Source organism: Squalius cephalus (assembly GCF_949319135.1).
Source record: "Squalius cephalus genome assembly, chromosome: 24".
NCBI classification, from domain to species: domain Eukaryota; kingdom Metazoa; phylum Chordata; class Actinopteri; order Cypriniformes; family Leuciscidae; genus Squalius; species Squalius cephalus.
Genome location: NC_137145.1, coordinates 7,477,832 through 7,489,777, shown reverse-complemented (window position 1 = coordinate 7,489,777; position 11,946 = coordinate 7,477,832). Strand labels below are relative to the sequence as shown.

At 38.5% G+C, this 11,946-nt stretch overlaps 1 protein-coding gene across 3 annotated transcripts in view; it reads left to right on the top strand.

Moving 5' to 3' along the window:
- Nucleotides 1–2,964: 2,964 nt before the first annotated feature.
- Nucleotides 2,965–11,946, top strand: part of gramd1ba (GRAM domain containing 1Ba) — a 51,615-nt gene continuing 42,633 nt past the window's right edge. For 2 of the 3 annotated variants that reach the window (XM_079861538.1, XM_079861537.1), the window contains exons 1-2: nucleotides 2,984–3,400; nucleotides 5,216–5,293. In XM_079861538.1, coding sequence (XP_079717664.1) covers nucleotides 3,054–3,400; nucleotides 5,216–5,293 — 425 coding nt within the window. In that variant the 5' untranslated portion in view covers nucleotides 2,984–3,053. Of the gene's footprint in view, nucleotides 3,401–5,215; nucleotides 5,294–11,946 lie in introns of all 3 variants that reach the window. The other variant, XM_079861541.1, reaches the window with a different exon arrangement.

The following is an 11,946-nucleotide window of genomic DNA, read 5'->3' as shown; positions in this document are numbered from 1 at the left end:
CAGACAGGTATTATGACTTAGTTTTTTTCTTCATAGTATCATGTTTCATAATGCCACATAATAAAGAGTTCTGTGACAGTACCATGGTACAATGATGATACAAGCTGGTAGTGCCATGGTACTTTGATAATACTATGGCCATTTGTTAAATACTATGGTACTGAAATATGTGTACCGTGCAATTCTATGGAACTCTAAGGTATGCCCAAGAATTACCCTGGTATTAGCCTAAAATGGTACTATATCCAAAAACCTGTGGTTGTAGTACTTTTATTTTTAAGTAGACAGTAGACACAGGCATTAAGTATAATACACTGCACACTAAAATATGTGATTTATATGCATTATTAATGTATGTTTTTGGTCTCTTAAAAAAAAAATTAAAAAAAAAAAAAAAAAAAAATTAAGAGCCTCACATTCTTACAGGAAATTACAGGTATTGTACTATACAGTTGAGGCAGGGTGATGCAGTGTGCAGGCTCTGGGGCCCCACACTTGGGGGCCATGATAGGATTTGTTTTGTATAAGAATGCGGAACTCATATATTTGGCATTGGTAAAGAAAAAAAAGAGAAGGAAAAAAGCACTGCCCATCTCCAGTGGAGCAGTAACAGGAGTGATCTAACAGTGTCTGGCAGGTTACTAAACCACCGTAGGGGTCAGTCAGCAGATTGTGTGATGTGTTGAACAGGCAGATGGGCAGCCATGAGTGTGTGTCTTTTCTCAGTGGGTTGCAGCTTTCTGCGCTTCCTCCTGTAACATGAACACGCTTGCATGTTTACGCCTGACTTCCTTACATGCGCCTGAAGTGCAGCGCTAGGTGAAGCCTGTTTTATTAACATTGACACGCATGGCTGGCTCTAAAATGTTTTAATCATATCCTGAAGAATCATGCTTCCTAGATTTTTTGATAAGAGTCATTGTACTATGAAAACATAGCCTAGTGGAAGTGTCAGAACTCAAAACTTCCTCCCCAGTTAGAAAAACAAAACAAAAAGTGGACTTCAATTAATAAAAATATTACACATATTTAGGGTATATATAATATGTATGCATGATTTGGCCCTTTTAATGATTTTACTAATTTACAATGTTACTGTGAATGACCCATTAGAGATGAAATCCCTAATGTTCATTTCACAGTGGTTTTACAGTGATACTCCGGAGCAGAGCAGGAAAGAGCATGTGTGTGTGTGTGAGAGAGAGCAAATGAGAGTTTTTCCCATTATTTTGTATCTGATTTGTTTGCATGTTTTACTCTAACCTTTCTGTAAAGTCCTCTTGTTTCCTGTAATCTCTTGTGTTGGTCTAAATGTTTAAAAGTGCGTGTATAGGCTCTGTCCATCTAGCACAGTTGTTCTCAAACACTTCAGGCTAAGTCTCTGATCAAATCAGAACATTCAGGTAAAAGCACATTTCAAAGAAATCAATACTAGATTGTTTAACACCTATGCACTTCCAGCAATCCCAAAATAATAATGTGGGTTAAAAACGCCTAAAATCGTGTCCTAACCAGATGTTACGCAACACTGCGACACATGATAAAAGGTATCTTTTCCACATTAAAGTGATAGTTCACCCAAAAATTTGCCTACATTTTGTCATCATTTACTTACCCTCATGTCGTTTCAAACTCGTAAGACTTTCGTTCATCTTCGGAAAACACAAATTAAGATATTTTTAATGAAATCTAAGAGATTTCTGGCCTTCCATTGACATTGAACTACCACTTTGACGCTTCAAAAAGTTCATAAAGAGATTGTAAGACTACTCCAAATGAATTGAGCATTTTAGTCCAAATTTTATGAAGATACTTGATTGCTATATGACGATTGTATGATTATATGACGAGATTGAAGTTAGGCTTTTATTCACATATAAATATTGATCAGCGAACTTAAACAGAAGCTCAACCGCGAGAAGAAACTTTGTTGGTTCTTGCGAAAGCTCAAATGTGCTGCGTAACATGAGAATGAACCTCATTGGTTCTCACTGAAGCTCGAACGGGATGTATAACACGAGAATGAACCTCATTGGTTCTCAAACTTCAAGTGAACATGTTTGAGCTTCCGTTTCTGTAAAACCGTAACTGATGTGTGAGTTGATGAATGTTTATATGTGAATAAAAGCCTAAATTAAATCTGTTCATCATATAACGCGATCAAGTCTCTTCAGAAAATTCGGACTAAACCGCTCAATTTTTTTATGATCTCTTTATGACCTTTTTGAAGTGTCAAAGTGGTAGTTGCGTAGACTGTCAAAGACGGGACAGAAGTTTACTGATTTTGTGCTTCATTTAATGTTGAAATGGTCTAATGCGAGTTTGAATATCATTTTGCGTGCCCTTTTATAGCCATACTGAAAGTGACAATGAATAATTCACCTCCGCTGCTGTGAATTAAGGAAACAAGAATGTTCAAACTGTGAACTCAGTGTGAACAAACAAGGGTATTTAATGACAAAGATTGTTTCAGTCACTTGGTAACTGTTTTTTTAATAATGTTAAATTGGTTTACTATTTATTAATTAGCTAGATTATCCATTTCCTTGCAAGTGCTGTACACTTGCAGAGAGACTCCGCCCACATGCTCTTCTGATTGGCTGTGATAGTTGATTGATTTTGTCAGGTCTCGTAGTCTGCTGTGGACAGACAAACTGCTTGTCGCTGGAATCTTGTCACATCACGTCTGGATAGGACACGTTGTTAGATGCGCAAACCTATGTAAAACTTGATAAACATTAATGTAAATTAATTGAAATAAAATAAACATACATTTTTAGGTTTTTAGTATTGCAATTTTCCATAGTTTGAGAACTGCTGACCTAGTAGACCTTATGACCTTCCTCTGACCTCTAGGGAGCTATCCTGGTTTTCTGGATAAAGGTTTTTTGAAGGAAACCTCCTGTAAGACTCTCCTAAAATATGTCCGCACCGAGCCATCTCGACACAGAAAGTGCTGAACTCAGCTCAGCCCAGGTGTGGACTCACTGAGCTCTCTGATCTGTATCTTTATTTGGTTCTGGACACATGTGAGACTGAACAGAAGCAGAACCATGTTCGAGACCCTCCAGCTGCCCGCGTTGCAGATCCAGGGCCCGGCAGACGGGGAGTGTAACGGATCCGTGGTGGATCCGGCCCTGTCCAGCTCGTCTCTGCGCCGCAAGCGCTTTAAAATGCGGCGTATGAAGAACGTCATGAGCGAGAAAGAGCAGGAACATCTTCAGAGTTCCGGCTCCAAGGAGTACCTGCAGCTTCCGTCCATTGAGATCACGCCGTCCAGCGACGAGGATGCGGTGTGGTCGAGCTGTTCCACACCCAGCGCCTCTCCCCAACGCAGACGCTTCCTCCTGCGCAAGTGGCTGAGAGGAGGAGAGAAAAAAGAGCACGGCAGTGAGAGCAGGTCTGTATGAGCACGAGCCCTCGCCCACAAACCCATCCATTCTCCATTCCTGCTGTCCATCATGAGTACTGTGCATCACTTCATTTGAGTCTTCATGTGGGCTTGCTCTGGCACATTACATAGCAGACAACCCGTGTGTTTGTGTGTGAGTGTGTTTTCCGTCTTTTCTGGACAGACTGAAGTCTCTGCTGGGACATTTATAGGCCGGAGGGAAGAACAAGCGGACGCTGTCTGGGGACGTCTTAAATATTCACGACTCTTCCTGCCTTTTAATAGACAAAAATACAACATGCAGTATGTATCTGCTATGACCTTAAGTTTGACTTCAAGCAGCATTAACAAAAGCAGAAATTCTGCTTAAGGGGCACTACCAGTTGAAAGTTTAGACACGCTTAACTGGATTTATGTTTCATCATTAAGTCCGAAACACACGGTTAACACCGGCCAGTTTGGATAGTGCTGCTTTAAGTCAAACACACCTATTTTCTTCTCTGTGCGAATTATTCAGTCACATGACTTGACACATGACACAAAAAAACACTTGTAGGAATTTATTGGTTAATGCATTTCTAGCATAATATATACACATGTCTTCTTACAGAATAAAACAATTCTCCACCTCAAGCAAACGTATGTGTGTTTTCTATGCATTTTGAAAATGTTCATCTTGTGTTACAGCATTTATTATGCAAAATCCCCCAAATAAAATATAAAAATTACACGACTGTTGAAAAATTTGGGGTTGGTAAGTCTCTTATACTTACCAAGCATACAAATTATTTGATCAAAAATAAACTAAAAATAGTAATATCATTACTCCAGTCTTCAGTGTCACATGATTCTTTAGAAATCAGTCTAATATGATTTGCCACTCAAGAAACATTTCTTCTTCTTATTATCGATGTTAAAAACACTTGTGCTTCTTTATTTTTGTGAAAACCGTGATACATTTGGGTTTGATAAACAGAAAGTTCAAAAGATCAGCGTTTATTTGAAATAGATTTTTTCGATTTTTTTTGTAACAATGTAACAATGAAAGTCTTCATTTTTTGATAAATGTAATGCATCCCGGCCTGCCGAATAAAAAGTATTTATTTATTTTCAAAAAGGGGATTTTTTTTCTCTCTTTTTTTTTTGGTCACTGCATAATTCTCATACTTGTGTTATTTCATAATATTCACAACTTTGCTATAATTTTAAAATGTGGAAAATACTACTAATAAAGATTGAGAAGGTGTGTGTAAACTTAACTGGTACCATACAGGGGATTTATGGTTTAGTAAATAAATTCCGACATGCAAATGTTTGACATGACTGACATGAATCGGGTAACAGCTGTGTATTGTGAGCTGTCAGGTGTTTGCTGGTAGAAAACCCTTAAGCACAACAGCGTTCACTAATCTAGGGCTCCATTATGTTGACCTGTTAGGCTGTTTTATCACCTGCTTCCTTTTCATGCAGTACGCAATACTCAGCGAACCAGTTTAACTGGTTAAATGGAAATATTGTTGTTTTAGTTTATTCAATTGTTTTCCAATTGAAATTCTCTCAGCACTCTCTGCTGCCCTCTAGTGGGTAAGATTAAACTATCCTGAATATTTTAGATGATTCATGGATGTTTGTTCCTTTTAGTTGTAAGCCCGAGCAACGTTGGACTGTAAAACTATGTGTGTCTTGTTTGAGCATTTTTTTGTCACCATGTAATTAAAAGATCACTGTGTGTCCAAAATCACCTTCTGTCGTCTCTTTCTCAGTATGACGTCTGGTGTTTGTGTATTTCTTATGTTCTGACTAATGTGCTGATGTGTGTTACAGCAGTCAGCAGAGCAGCCTGCAGAGCAGTCATGAGGAAGAGTCCACACGCTACCTGAGCCCCAACACCCGCGAGGACAGGTACTCCACGCCGAGACACTGGACTTTACATGTCATTTTGATTGTCAGTGTGTTTTACATGCATGTCTTCCATTTATGTGTTATGCTGCTCTCACCGTAGTTCCCACATGTCCAACAGTAGTCGGTCAGTAGTTGGTCAGCTCACATCTCTCTGAAGCATGATTCGTATAATTCTACTGCACTACTGATGGGAAAATATGTAGCCTAGCTAGCACAGTATGTGATATGTCCTGTGCCACAAGGGGTTAAGATAGATAGATAGATAGATAGATAGATAGATAGATAGATTCAACAAAAGCATATAGGTATATATACACCAAAAAGGTACAGTAATTTTGACTTCACATATTATAATTGCTAAAGTATTTTAATTGTGACTTTAATTCTTACAATGCAACTTTGTCTATTTTATTTCAATGAAAAATTATTTCTTATTTTTTATTTTAATTTACAACGCAACTTTGTCTCATAATTTTTTCATAATTTCAAGGAGAATTTTTTTTTTGTTCTCATACTTGCTATGGGACATTATATCTCACAATTATAACTATTGAATTACACAACTATCTCATTATTTTGGATTTATTGCTCAATGTGACTTTAAAAAATATATTTTTTAATCTGGTGTGTTTTGATATGACAAATATCAATATGGATTCAGCCTCTGAAAAAGAAAAGAAAACAGTTGTCAAGTGACACTTTATAACGGCAGACACTGAGAAGCTTGACATGATGTGAACTTCCTGTTCAAGTGTTGGATCTCAAGTGTGGTTGAGAAGTTTCTGTTTTTAGTGGTTCATGTTTTGCTTTTGAAGTTGTTCTTCTTTTTGTGTCGCGGCTCGTGTTCTGCATCTGTTATCTGGTTATGAGTCTGACCACAAGGTCTGTGCCAACTCAAAAACAACTCTAGCGCATTTCACTTTCCCATGGCAGGGCTGCATTTTCTCAGATCATTTTTATTTTGTCGTCATCTTCGAAATTAAACCAGGTGCTGTGAAGGTTGAATCAGCTAAGCAAGTTTTTGTAGGGAAAGCTCAGATTTTTAGCTGTGCTCAAATGTTCTTGTTGAGCCCAGCTGGGCAAAGAACACTCTGATCTTCAGCTGGAATATCTTATGAGTTTTTTCTTTTTTCTTTTTCATCTCCAGGCTTCAGGCACTTGGTTATTTGTGCCTTTATTGGACCTCTTTAGAACACGTTGTTCTTTTTCCTGGATTTATGAAATGTGTCTTGTGAACATCACTAATCATTCATTATTTTTGTGTTTGTTTGTTGCTTTTAACGTTCATCAGTATTATTTACCATTGTCTGAAAAGAGATCTTTATTTAAACTCCTTTAAGATAACCGTTTGTGTGAGTATGTGCATGAGTGTGTGTGTGTGCGGGTGCGCATCTATACACCTGCTGAAGTCAGTCAGTATGCGAGTGGTCGCCCACAGCTCAGTTTTGTGCACTCAGCAACCTGATTTCAGCTGATTCCTGAGCTTATTTTTAAATCAGTTTTGTGTCGTGACGTAAAAGCAGCTAATGCTCATTAAAGGTGATGAATGTTCAACCTGCTTGTGTCCCGTTAGGCTGAATAAATCACAGCACAACTCTCATTTACACACACATACACAGGCTCCATTTCAGTTCATGAGTGTGAATTTGAATTGAATTGGCCACATCTCACATGATGTCGAATTTGAATTTATTTACAAAAATATTTTATGACAAAACAAAGTAGGGTTTCGGAGAGACTTGCAATTTCAAGCTAGCTTTGAAAGCATACGATCCCACCCTCCCTTCAGAGCGTCTCCAAAGCCATGCCATCTTCAAAACACATGAACGCGTACAGCAGAGTTTTCAAAGCATCATGAGATGAGAGACACATTAAACTACCTCATGTCTCAAAGCACATAACATTACAATAATAATCAACATAAACAACTTACAGAGATCTTACTTGTACTACCTGACTGCTGCAGATTACTTTCAGCATTGATACTGTCGACATTGAAACGTCACTTTTTTTTTTTTTTACGAAATTATGGTTACGAAATGGTGTGAGCGCAGCATAAGCTCGTTGGTTTGGTTCAGGAGGAACTGTAAAAGTGGCTGCTGTTAGTTTATGGCGCACAGTGACTGTCTACAACATGCTTATGGCGTGTGATGTCTGCGCGAGCAGGTGCGTGGAGGTAATATTGACAAGCAGGTACAACATTTTTTGGTCCTGAGACTTTCACAGAAGATATATGTAAATGTTTTAATATTTAGACTAGGGATGTTAACTGATGACCGTTTGACCGATGGTTGACCGTATCAACGTTAACCGATCAAAGTTGTCGGTAGTTGGTAAATTGTCGGTAGTTGGTTAAAAAAAAAATTACTATTATAGACAGTGGACTAAATGCTACTACAGTTAGCCATCTCATTCCAAGATCTTTTTGTGTGAAGTGAACAAATCCCTCACACTCAATTTTTCTTGCCTGTTTGTACTTAGCCATTTGTCCTCCGATTACATACAAGCTCCTCGGCGCCGCGTTTGCGGGACTCATGTTTTGCGCTGTAGGGGATTTTAAAAAAGTGATGTGAGTGGAAGGGCGGCGCCGGGGCAGTGTGTGTGTGAGCGGGAGGCAGAGCGGCAGAGAGATGCGACAGAGTTGCGAAATTGCAGGCGCGGCTCGAAATGGCTGTTATTTCAAATAGCGTAGCATATTTTAAACTAATTGGTTAACCGGTTTCAACCCGGCTAATGAGGCTCGGTGGTCGGTCAAGAAAATTTTTAGTTTTCGCCATCCCTTATTTAGACCACTTCTATTATTGATTGCTTTCAGGACGTGTAGAGAGTTTCAACCAGTATAACAAAAAGTGTTTAGAAAACAAATTCCCTACCCTCCCTTTAATTTTGACTGATTATGCCTGATTTGTCCTGATATATATATATATATTTATACACATAAAAAAACCAAAACAAAAACAACTATCAATACAGAATTTAAGTTTGCCAAATTTTAAGTTGTTCATGGTTTCAACCTATAAAAATAAATATTGAAAATATCATTCTATTTGCCAAATTGATTCAAATTCAGGTCCAGCCGTGCTCATAAAACAACAACCAAATCCATTCACCCTATCAGATCTGTGGTTATTAGACATGCATTCTTGCCCACTAGCACCCAAGCTCTTGTCTGAGACTCTGATGGTCATAATAGCATCTCTGCTGGTGGTCTGACTCACACACACCTTAGGTGAGGAAACAAGCTGTGCTGATCTACAACACACAGAGAAAATGCAGGATCTACTGTAGGTCACTGCAGGACAAGACACGGCCCGTGAAGAGAGAAAGAGAGAGAGAGAGAGAGAGAGAGAGAGAGAGAGAGAGATAGAGGAGAGGAGGGGGTGCAGGGAGTTCAGCAATGAGGAGTCTTCTTCCCGCTACGGTGTGTGTGTGTGAGAACCGTGTGCAGGTCCACATGAGTAGTGCATCATGGTTCAGAGCAGGACTTTATCATGTACGTCACCCGTCAAACTGGGCTGTCACCCACGGGTGTCCACGCTCAGGAAAAGACTGCACTTTCGCCGGGATCAGTGAGTACTTTTTGTCTGTTTTTGCCAGGTGTTGTGTACAGACTGTAATTGTCAGGCAGAAATTCATGGTCAGTTGATCCAGTCTGTATTGCTGGAGCAGATACTGTTTCCTGTGATGTATAGAATTACCCTTCAATTTTTTACAGTAGAGACGTAAAGAGGAGAGAAGGTTGATTCAAACGTATAATTATTCATTATTTTAGTCATGTTTGTGGTTATAATTTGTTCTCCTGCAGTTTTGAACCGAAAGCCACTGGATATTTGTGCATTATTTTTAATTCACATTGTTTTATATGTTTAATGTTCTCAAATAAATGTAAAAATCCATTATCACAATTCATTATAATACATACTTATTTTTAGTTATGCTTTTTAAATGCATTAAATAATGCATTAAACATGTACTTAATGAATAGGTTAAAGTAATATGTTATAATCAGTCATAACCGTGGCACAGAACAGATTGGAATAGGTCACCTAAACTGAAAATTCTGTCATTACATTCGCAGCATTGTGTCATTCGATTCCAAACCTGTATCATTTTTTTTCTTTTTATGAGCAGCACAAAAGGAGAAATTTAGCATAATTTACTGGATGCACTACTTCCAATCAGTTATAATGAATGATCACTAAAGCTTATATCTAAAGGATCAGTGTTGCCAAATATTTTCAATGGCAAGTGCCCAAAACCTGCTTAGAAAGTTGCTAAATGTCGCTAGATGACGTAATGTGGCGACTGTCGGCACTTTAAATCTGTTTTCTCTCCTAATCTGTGTTAACATACTTTATTTTAATAGCCGAATGTCCAATAAAGCTGTTTTCATTTACCAATTTTCTGTCAGACATCGGAACAAGTATGATATAGTGATTGACTAGGCTACATGTTAACCAGTAGTCCAAAAAGTTGCTTGATTTGTCGCAAGTCGCTTTTTTGAAAAGTTGCTAAAGAGGTCTGAAAAGTCACTAATATATAGTGACAAAGTTGCTAAGTTGCCAACACTGAAAGGATGCTAAATCACCATAAAAGTAGTCCATACGAGACCATTGCGTGATGAAATTTAAGTTACTTGCTGATAATCTTACCCTCCAGTGAACTATTTACCATTGTTACTAGATCATTGAACCATTGAGTTGAAATCATTGCAATTTGTGATCAAATTAAGTTTTGTGAACTGGATCGACTGATTCATTGAAAAGAATCTTATTCAAAAGAATGACGTGTATTGGACATTGTTACTTCTCTTGTGAATTCTTATTCTAAGGAAAGCTTGGGCAGAGATCAAGCTTTTCAGAGAATACCAACTCAAATATGTTCATCATACAAACAAATATAATGCACTATATAATACAAAATGCAATATAATGCATAATACATGTGGACTGCTTTAATGATACTTTTATTGCACTCTTTTTTTTTTTTTGCCATTTTGGAGCTTGACAGCCCAAGTCCTCTTCACTTTCTTTATATTGAAATGAGTGGCCAGGGTATTCCTAAAAAATTCAGCTTGTGTTCCACAAAAGAAGTTTGGAACAGCATGAGGATGAGTAAATGATGACGGAACATTCGTTTTTGAGTGAACTATCTCTTTAACAAAGTGATGCTAAACAGAATGAACATCTCTCTCTCTCTCTCTCTCTCTCTCTCTCTCTCTCTCTCACACACACACGCACGCACGCACGCACGCACGCACACACGCACACACACACACACTTGAGTGAGAGGATGAGACAGTGAAAGAGTCATGTCATGTTCTTCTGATCGACATGAGCTCAGGGTCATTGTGTCCCTGTCACAGTGGCTAGACTAACTAGATCTGTTTCTCTTCAGACACAAAGCTTTGATGAATGCAGATGTGTGTGTGTGTGTGTGTGTGTGTGTGTGTGTGTGTGTGCGCGCTAGTGTGCCTGTTCTTTAATTAGCAGTTGTTCAAAGCAGACTTATTAACAAAGAAATCACTCTGCCAGCCTCAACCCCTCTCTCTCTCTCTCTCTCTCTCTCTCTCTCTCTATTCCTCTGTGTATTGAGGTGAGATCAGACCTTGTACATTGGGACAGGGTTTTTGTTTTGACATGATCAGCAACATTCTGAGTTGCCCTTTTGCTATAGTTTGTTAGGAGATGCTTACGTTGCAAAAGAAAAGTGCAGTGAGCCTATAACAGGAAGCATACATTATTCACTGCAACTTGCTACATTTAACGTTTCATATTTCCTTACAATATCCATGTAGTTTACAGAGACCGGGGCCACAAAAAGTAGTTGGATGCCATACTTTCAAAATATCTGAATGTCAGTGCATTAGATAACTAGAAATCAAACCAACTGACATTTATTTTAATAAAAGCTCGCACTAGCACACTTTTAAAGCCAAAAGTTTTACATAAAGAAGTTTGTCAGACTAAAAATATTGTAAAATGTTTTCATGTGAACATGTCCATAGTTAACTGTTTACCCATGGTGACTGTTGGACATGTGTGAACTTGAGGTGTTCACAAAAAGGCTTAGAAACGTGAAGTTAATTCTGAGAAAAGCTCATGCATCTTTTGTTTGCATTATTGGTTTATTTTGTATCTAATGCAATGACATTCAGATATATTAACTTGTGTATCTAGTGTCCAATTACATTCTGGGGCCATCGTACATACTGTATATGAACACTTAGGCTTTGTTTCCACCAAAGCGTTTATAGCGAGCTGAAAATGACAGGTGCTCTTCTGAAAAACGCCTAACTGCAGGCACTTGATTCAGAATATCAGGATATCTGCGGAAGATTTACTAGTATCTGATTTCGCAGATAGTTTGTTTCTGAATATAAAAATGTCACCCATTGTAAAGTACTTGCTCTGGCCCTCGTTTTGGATGAAGAGATGAACCACGTAGAAAAACATGATTGACCCGTCGGCCTATGTGGGTTCATGAGATTGATGAGTGACAGTTGGTCGGTGTGGTATTTGTCGCGCCTCTCATCCACTGTGATTGGGCGGCTGGGTAAATAGTGGCAGTGAAAATGAGCCGTTCAGGAATGTGGAATCACATTGGAACAGGCCCCGCCCACGACTGGCACGGAATCTGCCCTATTAGCTTAG